This window comes from Terrapene carolina, unplaced genomic scaffold, assembly GCF_002925995.2.
Source record: "Terrapene carolina triunguis isolate 2854851 unplaced genomic scaffold, T_m_triunguis-2.0 Scaffold210, whole genome shotgun sequence".
Lineage (NCBI taxonomy): Eukaryota > Metazoa > Chordata > Testudines > Emydidae > Terrapene > Terrapene triunguis.
In genome coordinates this window covers 44,825,066-44,838,017 of record NW_020664561.1, presented here as the reverse complement: position 1 = coordinate 44,838,017, position 12,952 = coordinate 44,825,066, and the positions used below count along the sequence as shown (strand labels likewise).

General features: G+C 41.7%; 1 protein-coding gene across 1 annotated transcript in view; it reads left to right on the top strand.

The window, feature by feature from the left end:
* Window positions 1–12,952, top strand: part of LOC113407233 (adenylate kinase isoenzyme 5-like) — a 151,375-nt gene that overhangs the window by 95,362 nt on the left and 43,061 nt on the right. Inside the window, exons 9-10 of the mRNA XM_026655478.2 lie at window positions 9,575–9,617; window positions 10,511–10,555. Coding sequence (XP_026511263.1) covers window positions 9,575–9,617; window positions 10,511–10,555 — 88 coding nt within the window. The remainder of the gene's footprint in view (window positions 1–9,574; window positions 9,618–10,510; window positions 10,556–12,952) is intronic.

Genomic DNA, 12,952 nt, shown 5'->3' with positions numbered 1-12,952 from the left:
AGGCTTTGTAGTTTGGCTGGAATTTTCCCCCTCTCAGGCTCAGGAGTCTTATGATAATTACTTTTAGCAGTCATGCTGCAGCTGTTTACAGCTTATAAACTAGTTTCTTGTTTTTTCAAGTCTGGCAAGTTTGTTTTGCTGCTTCACAAGTTCAGACTCCTTTACTACTTGAATAGCTGTGTGTAGTGTTAGGTCTACCTTTAATTGTAGCTGCTGTGAAAGACTGCCTGTCTCTGATATTTTCATGTTGTGCAGTGCCAAATATCACAGTTTTCAGCCAATGCATGCAGAGCTTTTACAAAAGATTCATCATTTTATCCTGGTTCTAGAATTCTTTGGTGAAAACATGCTCTTTTATAAACCACATTTCTCGGAGATATAAAGTATGTGTCAAACATAGCCAGAACCCTTTCACTGAGATCTTTATGACTGTCTTCAGTAAAGGGGAAAGATTTAAAGATATACTCTGCCTACTTTCTCATAGCATAAATTTAAATGTGTATAAATTTAAATATACACACACCTACACACCCCTACACCTGTATATCTCAAAGTTTTCTTATGGAGTTTTGTAGCAATTTGAAATTTTGTGAAACATTGTTTCCAGTCTGTCCATTCTGAAAGTCTATCAAAGATAAAATTCTCTGGGGCATTGAAGAATGGCATGTTGATGAGATCCTGAAACATCTGTTGCATAATTTTCCCCCTTCTGTCCCCTTCTTCCTTCTGTTTCTGTTCCCTTCTGACACCATGTCATTTACACCTTGTACACCACAGACTTTTGTACCAGATATGGACTGACTACAGAGCTTCCTTCCCTGTGAGATGCACCAGAGAGAGGTGTTCAGATTAAGAGGCTTTAATTCAGTTTTTCTTCAATGACCAGTCCGTGGACCAGCACCAGTCCCAGAGATTTCCTTGGGGCACAGTATAGAAAGGCAGCAAGCTGGTCCCTGGTATCAAAAATATTAAGAAACACTGCTTTAATGCACTGTCAGGAATGGCTGTTGTGAACTTAAGTTTGATTTGAAGCACACGTTCCATATTGTAATACTGGTCATTGAAAATACGTCTGGTTCTGATTTAATGCAATTCTATTGACACAGGAAAGGAACTATGGATGCCAGTGTCACCGCTACAGTTGCCTACTCTACTTGTTCAGACATCCAAAATTCATCATTGAATGCAACAGATAGCCTCTCTTCCTAGTACTAGAAAGTGAATCAAATTATATCCCTTCCCATTTTGTTGCTGAGGGATTACCTCTATGGCTCTCATTTGGAGGAGAGAGAAAGCAGAGTAGTTTCTCATGAAGTTCCCTTGGGGCATTGGGAAGCAGATGGGTGGGCTGTCATGGAGTGTGACTGTATAAAGTAACCTCTCTCAACGTCTTTTACAATGTTAGATTTAAGAGAGGAGAGTGGGACAGAGAGGACAAAGCTCCTGGAGGGCTGTTTGGAATACCCCTTAGCATCAGAGGTTTCCTTATAGAATCATAGAATATCAGGGTTGGAAGGGACCTCAGGAGGTCATCTAGTCCAACCCCCTGCTCAAAGCAGGACCAATTCCCAACTAAATCATCCCAGCCAGGGCTTTGTCAAGCCAGGCCTTAAAAACCTCCAAGGAAGGAGATTCCACCACCTCCCTAGGTAACGCATTCCAGTGCTTCACCACCCTCCTAGTGAAATAGTGTTCCAACCTAGACCTCCCCCACTGCAACTTGAGACCATTGCTCCTCAAGTGATGACACGGTTGAGTGCATAGGCATCAAGCCTTTGGGGGATCTGAGGCTGCTGGTCCTGGACTCAGACCAGGACTTTCAGTGTGCCTGAATGCTTTGTAAACTATGAGCAGATGTATGCTTATTAGATCACACCCACACACATTTTAGATCATCAGATGAACTCTAAAACCACTCAGAATATGCCAGAGACTGGATCATCTTGAAACAAGCAAGTCATACATCCAAAACTTCCCCTGCTGACAGCCACCTCATGATGCTTTCTGATTCTCAAGCAGATCTCCCCATATTATTATTAATCCCTCGGAAGGTTTGTCACCCTTTGCTGATCTTCAGGGGTACCAGCTGCAAACATTTTGGACCTTGTTTTAATACTACTCTAAGAACTACAACTATACAACAGACACAGAGCAGAATTGGCTAGTGGATTGAATACAGAACTGCAATCTGGGGTGCCTTGCTGTTGTAGCCTCCAATTTGGACAGCTCACAGACTGCCACCAGCAGGCAGGTCACTCCCAGATGTGTTTGTGTGACTGCAGCCTGCCAGTCACACCCTGGCTCTCACCAGCCTGCGTTACACTGCAGGATCACCCCAACACACTCCCAGTCTTGAATTTTGCCCAGAAAAGTATGTCTTCTACAGTAGAACCTCAGAGTTACAAACACCTCGGGAAGAGAAGTTGTAACTCTGAAATGTTCATAACTCTGAACAAGACGTTATGGGATGCTCCTCAGGGTGGACTGCTTGGAGTGGGGGCTCACAGCTCTGCAGTGGCTGCCTGGCAAGTGGGGGTGGGGAAAGGCAACTGGTTCTAGCCCCCTGGCTGCCAGGGTTATGAGTGAGGCACCTGGGGCACCGCAGTGTCAGTGGGCATGCGGTGCAGGCTGTGGCCCTTTAAATCTGAGCTGCTCCTCCAGAGTGCAGCATGCAGGCAGGAACTCGGGCTCCGGCAGCTTACGCTCCAGGCCAGGTTTCAGTAGCAGCTCGGAAAATTTCTTTCCCAGGGCTCTGAGCTTGCAAGCTTGTCCCCCTCCCAGCCGGGGGTGAGGGGGTGGGAGGGAGAGGGGAAAACAGCATTCACTACCTCCTACCTGTAAGTGGCTGCCCCACATCATGGCAAGTAGGGGATGGGGTGGGGACAGGCAGCCCAGATGTGCCCAATTTTAAGATGAAATACAGGCACAGTACAGTATTTGCTTTTTTTTCCCCTCCGTCTCTGCTGCTGCCTGATTGGTTACTTCTGATTTTACATGGTGTCTGGTTGACTGGTCAGTCCGTAACTCTGTTGTTTGTATCTTTGAGGTTCTACTGTACTGCCCAGCCCTCTCCTGGATAGTCCAAATATACTAAGTATATTCCCTTTAAGGGAATAATATCCAGTAGCTTGTTATCTTAACTAGAGTTACTCAGACACTAACTTAAACACACTGGATTAGATAAAACAGTTTATTAACTACAAAGAGATTGATTTTGAGAGAGTACAAGTAATGAGGCATAAAAGTCAGAAATGGATGCAAGAAAAATAAAGATAATCCCCTTCTAGTGCCAAACAAACTATATTAAATTCAAGCAAAGTTTCTTACCACATGCTTCCAGCAGAATTAGTGACCAAACTCTTCAGGTCAGTATCCCTTCCCCAGAGTCCGACAGCTGTTTCCTTTCTCTTCTCAGGTGCGAATAATGAGATGGGCAAAGAGAGAGCAAGAGAGAGAGTCTTGGGGTGTTCACCTTTTTTCACCCCATCATTTCCAGCTGAGAACCAGGTGACAGGCAATCTGCTGGGCTTTTTCACCTGTATGACCTCTCTGTTTTTCTCCCTTCCCCTTTCTGATTGATGACTGTTTACTGCTTAAATGCAAATTAAGACAAGCATACACTCCTTTGTTCAAGACAGGTCTGTTTGACTAATTTGGTGCTAGGTGAGTACGTATTTTTATCACCATATAAGGGAAAAATTTAACTTTATGCATAAAGCTGCTATACACATTTTACCATGATATTACTGATTAGCAAGTTGTGAGCTTTCAAATGATCTCACAAGGCATACCTTGTATAAAGATTATTACAAATAGTGTGAGGGTGTGAACACAAGGGTGTAGTCCATCACAGCCCTACAGCATGACGTTTAATATTCCTTCAAGAATTTTTGTTAGCAATAACAATTATACCTCTGGATATTCTTGAATTCTTTTTTGTGATGATAAAAATTGACCATTTAATCTTATTTATTTTCTCTCTCCTAGCCAATTTCTGATCTATGACAATACTTCCTTCATGACTACTTAGTTTCTTTAATGTCTTGTAGGTGACCATGTCAAAGACCTTTTAAGTCTAAATTATGCAACTAGTTCTGTTTTATCCACTACATTGACATGTTCAAATAATAAATGAAATAAATAATAGACTAGTAAAACATGATTTTCCTCTGACACATCAGCTTTCTCCATATCTGTTCATATCCCCTGTGCTGGTCCTTATTTTTTTTCAGAACACATTCACACACACTTTAAAAGCACCATCCATTATATACACATTCCAGTTTCTTTATATGGATGTGATTTAGGAGTCACAATTGACCATTATTACCACCTACAAAGATCTGAGTAGTGCTATAACATTCCCTCTAATATGCTGTGACTTACTGTCAACCCATTTTATTATAATAGTTATTTCAAGTCCCAGTCAATACATTCAAAGTTAAACATGTTAACATATAACAATATCCAATATAGATTAACTACCTTCTAATGAATTAAATGACAAGAGAAGGTCTTATTGTAACCCAAACTATATAACAGGACATTGTTTTATCAATATTTCTGCTATTATCATTAGATCACATACATGGTAACTTATTGTACTCCTGATATTATACCTCCAACATCTAATAATCATCTCAGTCTAAAATCTGTCTTCCCAATTTGGAAAAGGTAGGATATGTATTCTGTTTGTTCAGTTATAGGCAGCTAGATCCTCTGTGCCTGATGATCCTTCAGACAGTACAACTACATCTGTTAGTTGGGTTCAAGTGCAATTGCCCAACCTAAAAACTCTGTTAGGATAGACTATACTTATGGACAACCTTACCTTGACCTACCTGCACCAGTAACACTGGACTATAAACTGCCCATCAAATATCTCTGTTAAAGATAGATATCCCCTAACCTCAGTATGAGTTACATGAGCCTCAGCTAAATGGAAACAGCTGGGTCAAGAATATAAAGACAGTTCTACTACTGAATCACTATATTCCTGATAGTATTTCTGGCACCGCCTCTTCATTCCTTTCCTTATGTGATCATTAGCCAAGTCTTTCAGTTCTTCTCCAGAGCCCTCTGGTATCCAGGCAGAGCCCACCATCATCACTGCAGGCCAACAAATCCTTTACATCTTAATCACTTTAAAGACCCATCTCCTAAAAATTAATACATACAAATAGGTATTATTTAAATTAAAATCTTAGTTGACTAGCTTAATCACTGACATAAGCCCCTGCCTACCCTATACAAAAGGACAGTACAAGAGAAATCTGCTCACCAGCTGCTCCTTGTCTGACATGGTCACATCATATGACCGCTTCAAGAGTGTGCAGATCCTGTAACTGAATTCCATACAGCAAGAGTCTAACTCGCCACCCACATCAACACAAGCTTCCTGTGCTTTTTGGGGTGAGCGGGGGTGGGGGGTGGGGGGGAGAGGGCAAAGGAGAATCAATCTATGAGTAGGGTTTAATACCTAGAACAATGGAAACCACCTAAGAAAACGAAGGCACCAAAATCAAATCCAAAGTCATCTTATTTTCTAATTTATTTTAAGCCTCCTTGACTTTCTCTCTTGGCTCCCCGAAGACCATAGTCGGTGTGGATTCTTACCTTTCAGAGTTCATAGTACCTCTTTGCCCTGTAGTCCAGTATTGTTCTGTGGACAATAGAAGTGCATCATTTCAAAATCAGTATGAATTAATGCTATGAGAGACATTTTCATAGGATGACTGTAAATCCAAATTGCAGTCTCACGATCCCTAATGTTGTCTCATTAGGGAAATCCTGTGGATAAAATTTAAAAATAAAAGAAAGTCTAGTGAAAATGGGCATAATTCTACACGGGAAAATCAGCATATATGCAGATAAGAGTACAAGTAAATATTTTTGAGGAATTGGTTTTTGATCAATGATTCCTGGTTTGTGTTATTTATCGACTTTTGAATTTTAATGAATATAAATGCCACTTATTCCTTTCCTGAACCTGGACTGAAGACTCACAAATATTGATCTTTTCTGGCATATAACTAATCCTAAAAGAGATATTGCCTGCCAAACAGGAAACTGAGAAGTTCATTTAGCTTCACTGCTGCCTCCTGGGATGTATTTACAATATAAGGAACTTCCAGTGCAAAAAATTATAGCTCCAATTGACTTAAACTTTCCTTCACCGTCTCAACAACTGATCCCACCAGCCTGCAAGGGTTCCAGTCTGTTTAATGTAATTTCATTTGAGGAGTTGGGGGAGAGCAAAAAGAGCTGATTATGTGAAAGGATGGCAGTAACTTCTTTTTCATTCGAATGGTAAACTTGTGACTAAAGGTACGCAAAAAAAAAACAAAGGGAGGTGGAATGGGGGACTGTTCTTAATTTTGGTTAGCTAATCTACATCAGCTAACTCTGGTTAAAATAGCAGCAAGGACACTGGCAACTCAGCTTTTAACTCATGGTAGCAGCTTGAGTTAGAGCCGATAGGAGAGTCTGTGGTTGAACGCGAGCTGCCAAACTGAATTAAAAAAGCCAAGTTGACCATGTACTTACTGGTTTTTTGGAACGAGCTAAAGAAAATCTTTTTTTTTTTTTTTTGGCAGTGCAGACATTCCCTAAGAGTTTGATTTAAAAAAAAAACAAAAAAACAAAAACAAAACAAAACAAAAAAAACCTCAACTTAGCCTTCCATTTTGCACCCACAATTTTTCAGCTACACATAATTTTTCCTGCAATTATTTGCATTCAAACCTACCAGTGCAAAATGAGAGGCTATTTCTAAAAACCGGGCCCTTAATATTTTATGCATATCTTCTTCAGGTTGATTATGTTATTCCCTCAAAAAAAGTCATACTAGATGATGATATCAGTGTGGAGCAAGGGCAGATTCAACCCAGTTATTCTTCAAACACTTGCTGTTCTGATCCTCTCTTTATCCTAAAATTTTGGTATCATCATAACATGATTGCGGCCACTATTGACATTTTTTTTAAAAATGCCAACCCCACTGCTGCAGAATACTAGCATGGTCATTACTATAAATCAAGAAATGAAAAGGAACTATAATCAATTTTTTGGTACTTCAGTCTAATCAAGAATACTTGTATTTCAGTGATGACTCCTGAAACACAATCAGAAACCTGTCCATGTATGTAGGACACTTGCCAGTTTGAACAGCCAACAGTTTACACAATATATTCTCCCACTGCTGTTCACTTCACTCATTCTATTCAATTAGCCATACTACTGTAGCAATGCTATTTATTTTAAAGTACTAAAATAAAAGTCAAAAGTAAAGTTTTATACTCACAGACTGGTACTGTACAGACCATCATGAACTATAATTGCATACTGTCTTTCCTAGAATATAAAATATGCTGATACCACATGTGCATTGAGTAGTTTTAAAACCAATTGAGGTATTTTACAGAATACATTAAAATACTCCTGATCTAAATGCATTAGTAGCTCATGCACATCTTTTATTTTATTTATTTAGATGTATAGAACATAGGGGTGCCTATCTGAACATGGACTCAGAGTCATAGGTCTGGAATGGACCTCAAGAGGTCATCAAGTCCAGTCGCCTGCACTCATGGCAGGACTATTATCTAGACCAGTGGTCTCCAAAGTGGGGTGCGCAAGAGGATCCTTGGGGGTGCATGCACGGCGGGGGTGCGTGCTCAAAAAATTTTTTACTGATAGGGGTGCACAATCAAAAAAGTTTGGAGACCACTGATCTAGACTGTCCCTGACAGGTGTTTGTCTAACCTGCTTTTAAAAATCTCCAGTGATGGAGATTCCACAACCTCCCTAGGCAAGTTATTCCAGTGCTTAACCACCCTGACAGTTGGGAAGTTTTTCCTAATATCCAACCTAACCCGCCCTTGCTGCAATTTAAGCCCATTGCTACTTGTCCTATCCTCAGAGGTTAAGAAGAACAATTCTTCTCCCTCCTCCTTGTAACAACCTTTTATGTACTTGAAAACTGTTATGTCCCCCCTCTTCTCCAGACTAAACAAACCCAATTTTTTTCCAACCTTCCCTCATAGGTCATGTTTTCTAGACCTTTAATCAGTTTTGTTGCTCTTCTCTGGACTTTGTCCAATTTGTCCAAATCTTTCCTGATTGTACGATGCCTATGTCGAACACTTAAAAATACTATAAATCAAATAAGAAACAGTAGCCCCATGACACAGACTAATATTAAATAACCAGGCAGCACAAAATAAGTAGTTAACCACACTCCTCACTTCCCCCATACGTTCTCCTCTAACAACATTTGCTGCTTCAGCAGCACTTGCAGTTTGTCCTGAAGGTCAACAGATTCAGACCAAAGACAAAACCACTCCAAATCCATATTATATTTTTGAACATAAGAGCCTTTATTGTGGCCAGCAAGATTCAGAGGCAGTTTGCATAACCATCCTTGCAGGAGCTCCCCTAGCTGTCCTTTTCCCCCAGGCATTTCTTTACCACTCACATCCTTATCTTTGTTGGGTTCAGGATATGCATCATCTTTTCTGACCCTGCGTTCTATGGAAGAAGTTGTGACTGACATGAGCGGGCTGTGGAAGAGAAAGCACAAAGCTGTCCTTCCTTGTTGCTCCATGCCCCTCCCTACAGGGGTCAGTCACAGTCACTTCACTCTCCTGGGTTACAGGAAGTGCTCTCCTATTATTGCCCATGGTTTGTTGGAAAAATAGTTTCCTGACCAGCTCTAGTCAAGAGGTGAGAACATGCAGCCAGAGGGTTTACTACAAGTTGGCCTAAAATGGATGTAACATGCTCCAGAACTGAGGACTATAGCTAAGGACAAACTTTTTACCTGGATGGGTCTAGTGAGTCTGCCAAAGAACCTCAGAACTCATTGTTTCCGCTACATACACAAACCACATATTTTTTAAAAAACACACACACTTGCCAAACTTCATGTTCATCTGACCATTTTGGCAGAGGAGACTTCTCCTGAGAACAAAACAACTCCCAAATGGGCAAGAGAGGTCGCTGCAGAGTAATGCAAGGTAGCTTTCTTCTCCCTCATGGTGCCATCAAAGCATGCTCAGTTCCTACTATCTCAGGAGAGAGGGTCATAGTTCAAGACCTGAACTCCAGTTTCCTGAGAGTTAGTGCAATATATATATATAATACGTTAATTTCATCTTTATAACACATACTTCACACACTACAACTCACTCTATTGTTACTTAGCCCATGGTTGACCTGGAAACACGTCCACCATTTACTGTGGGAAGCTATTTAGTATGCATACTAGCAGCCTCTGAAATACTTAGCCACTATGTGACTTAACACTATAATAGGCCAGTCATTGCAGCAATTACAGCATGGGCCAATATCAATCAACGTGAGCTACCTTGGGTTTCCTGTATGCATGCTCTGCAGGGAGAAATAAAGCTACATGAATAGAGTTCCCTATGTAGCCATTGTTACTGTATATTTGAATAGGCACAAAAATCGCAAAATCATTTTTCACATGGTTAGTTTTAATATCCACAGGTACATGAAGAACACACAAATTATGCAATAACAATTTTTAAAATGTCAATTCCTTAATTAACAGGCAGATGACCAATCAAATTTCTCTGGATATGAGAACACAGGCGGTGAGTTTCTTCTTAAGTATAGACTAATGTATTCATTATGATACTTTTAGTTCCCCCTTTAATATAATCAAGTACATAAGTATAGTATATTGCATCCAGATTCTTTTTTTTTTTTTTAAATGAAAGAGGTATGCATTTCAGATACTGATGGAAAGCACATTTGATTGTGTGAAAGTATGTCAGAGAGTTACTTCAATTCCCATTCAAGCCATTGGACCCAGACTTATTCAGAAGTCTTACTATTAAGCCAAAAACAGCTTTCCGAATTTGGCAAACAGTTATTAAGGGCTGATGTAAGGTGTGACTTGGCAGGATTCTAAGAGCAGCCTGAGGGTTAATGAACACCTTCAGCTAGTGATATCCCGTAATTAGAAATGTGCAAGTCAGAGGTGAGTTGCTTCTAGTCTGGCTGAATTTAAGATTAAATTTCCTTTAATGTGGAGCACGGAATGCAAAAATCTAAAAGGATATGGAAATTGTTATATATGAACTTTAATCAAATTATACTTTTAGAATAAAAGCAAAAAAAAAGAAAAGAAACATGGTGGCTCATGATGCATATTATTCTGATCTCAAGAGCAGTTTGATTCTTTTTAATTATTATGATTTCGCTTTTTTTGCTAGGGTGTGCATATGAAAGGGCTGTCATTGTTTCCATGTAAGATATATTTTTATCACTTCTGCAGTGACAGCTACAAAACTGGGACATAAGTGAGCTTGTGAATAACAGTTCATTTCAGAATAAAGAACATTCTGGTAGAAACCAAAAGCTACTTTAAATCAAAAAGTTACCTTGAAAACCTTGCTATGTGTTATATAACCGTGTATAGAAAGAACAGAAGATTGAAGTCAGTAGTTGCTGACAATAAAACAAAGATTTTATTTTTATTTAGATTTTACAGAAGATTTAAGGAAATCTAACATCATTTTTGTAGTTGGTAAGTAAGAGCCTTAATATAACTATTCCATTTGCAGCTGTTAACAATGGGTCATACAGTTTTGATTGTTAATGTATGTAGATGAAAGACTGAAAGTGGGGGGAGAAACACTGACTGACAAGCTTCACTTGCTGCTCCTCAAAATCTGACACACCGAAGGAATCCCCACTGACTTACGTAATGCTGACATCATCACCATTTTCAAAAAGGGAGACAGGGCCGACTGTGTCAACTATTGAGGCATTGCCCTCCTCTCCATTCCTGGGAAAATCCTTGCCAGAATCTTACTGAATCACCTGCTCCCACTTGCAGAGGAAGTACTTCCAGAGTCCCAGTGTGGCTTCAGACCAACACAAGGCACCACGGACATGATTTTCGCAGCCAGGCAGATCCAGGGAAAATGTCAAGAACACCACCAGGAGCTGAATATGGCCTTTATCAATCTGACCAAAGCCTTCGACTCTGTCAACCGTGAGGCTCTGTGGAAAATCATGTCAAAGTTTGGCTGCGCAAGTGAATTTATCACCATTGTAAGACTCCTCCATGACCAGATGACTGCCTCGAGGGCCGGCTCCAGCTTTTTTGCCGCCCCAAGCGGCGAAGAGAAAAAAAAAAAAAAGGCCGTGATTGGCGGCACTTCGGTGGCAGCTCTACTGCGCCACTTCATTCTTCGGCGGCAATTCGGCGGCCGGTCCTTCCCTCCGAGAGGGAAAGAGGGACCCGCCGCCAAATTGCCGCCAAAAACCCGGACGTCCCGCCCCTTTCCATTGGCTGCCCCAAGCACCTGCTTCCTGCGCTGGTGCCTGGAGCCGGCCCTGACTGCCTCCATCCTGAGCAGTGGTTCTACCTGTGGGTCCTTTGTCATCCGAACTGGTGTAAAACAAAGCTGTGTACTGGCAACCACCCTTTTCTCCATTTTCTTAGCAGCTATGAAAACATTAACCCAAGACCATCTACCACCGGGCGTTGGCATCCAATATCGGATTGACGGCAACCTCTTCAACCTTTCTCATCTCTGTGCCAGAACTAAAGTAGTATCGGCAACAATAACCAAACTCTGGTACGCAGATGATTGTTAGTCCCTCTGGTTGCTCCACCATAGGATGTGCATGCACCTGCACACTTGTGATTGGAAATTTTAGCTAGCAGTGTCTGAAGGTCCAGACCTGTGCACCATACACCCTTGTGCTCTGGTGCAAGGTTATATAGGGAGATGTAAACCTGCTTTCACTCCAGTTCCTGCTCAGCCGCCCTTGGCTCAGGACAGATCATAACAGTGTCTGCTGCTAGCTTTGCAGTTCCTTCTTTGTGTTCTTTATGTTACTTTTCATTAGCACACTTTGTGCTTTCATAGGGGTCCCCCTCCCTTGAACTCTTCTTTCTGCAGTCAGGGCCTTCTGCCTTCGGCTGTTCCCTCGATGGAACAGGTTATGCCAAGCATTCCAGGCTTCAAGCCTTGTCAGATGTGCCACAGGTCTTTCTCCCTCAGCAACAGACATTCCAACTGCCTCACAGTCCCACATACGATCCAAATGCAAGGTCTGAACCAGCTTTAAAAAGCAGATCTGTCCAGACCCTTGCACCTCAGGTAGACAGAAGCGCCTTCTCATGCAGCGCTCACTGAGGTTCGATCCCACCCTGTACGTCAGCCTCAGCCACTCAGGTCATTCCAATGCCTTCAGCCTCAATTAAAGATTGTGGGGCAGCTCCCGAATCAAATATTCCAAGAAAGAGTCCACATGACCTAGAGGGACTCCTATAAGAAGGAAAGTCATCTCCATGGCCAGAATTTAGGGAGACCTTGCATCCCAGTATGGGTACTGTTGAGGCTTGTGCGAGCCCCAGTACCCATCAAGATGAAGCCCATTTCATCCCATACCAAGGGATCTCTTAGAAAATCACAGCTGTTAGCACTGAAGTTGGTACTGGAAGATGAGCCCTCCAGACACAAAAAGAACTCTAAGGGACTCCTCTAAGAACCCTATATTGACCTCAGTATCCTTCTCTTCAGGTTGCAGCCATAATGACTGTACCTCAGCAGTCCCCAGTCCTCAGCTCACATACCTACAGGGCACAAGGACTGCACCTCCATACCATCCCCAGTTATGGTGGAACACTGCCCAGGCTCCATGGTACCGATTAGGTTCCTTTCTCATGAGGACCTCTTGATCACAGAGGAACCAGACTCTTCCTCCTCAGGGACACTGAGAGGGATCCCTCCCTGGTACCATCCCACCTGTCAGCACTGGAGCTTTAGCACATAGCTCAGCCTCCCAAAGGCACATCTCTTTGGAAATCCAATGGAAACTGCAGACACTTCTGCTTATGGTAGAGTCACAACTCAATGGGGATACCCTCTTAGTCACCTGACATTACACCTCCTCTGTGCTTACCCTC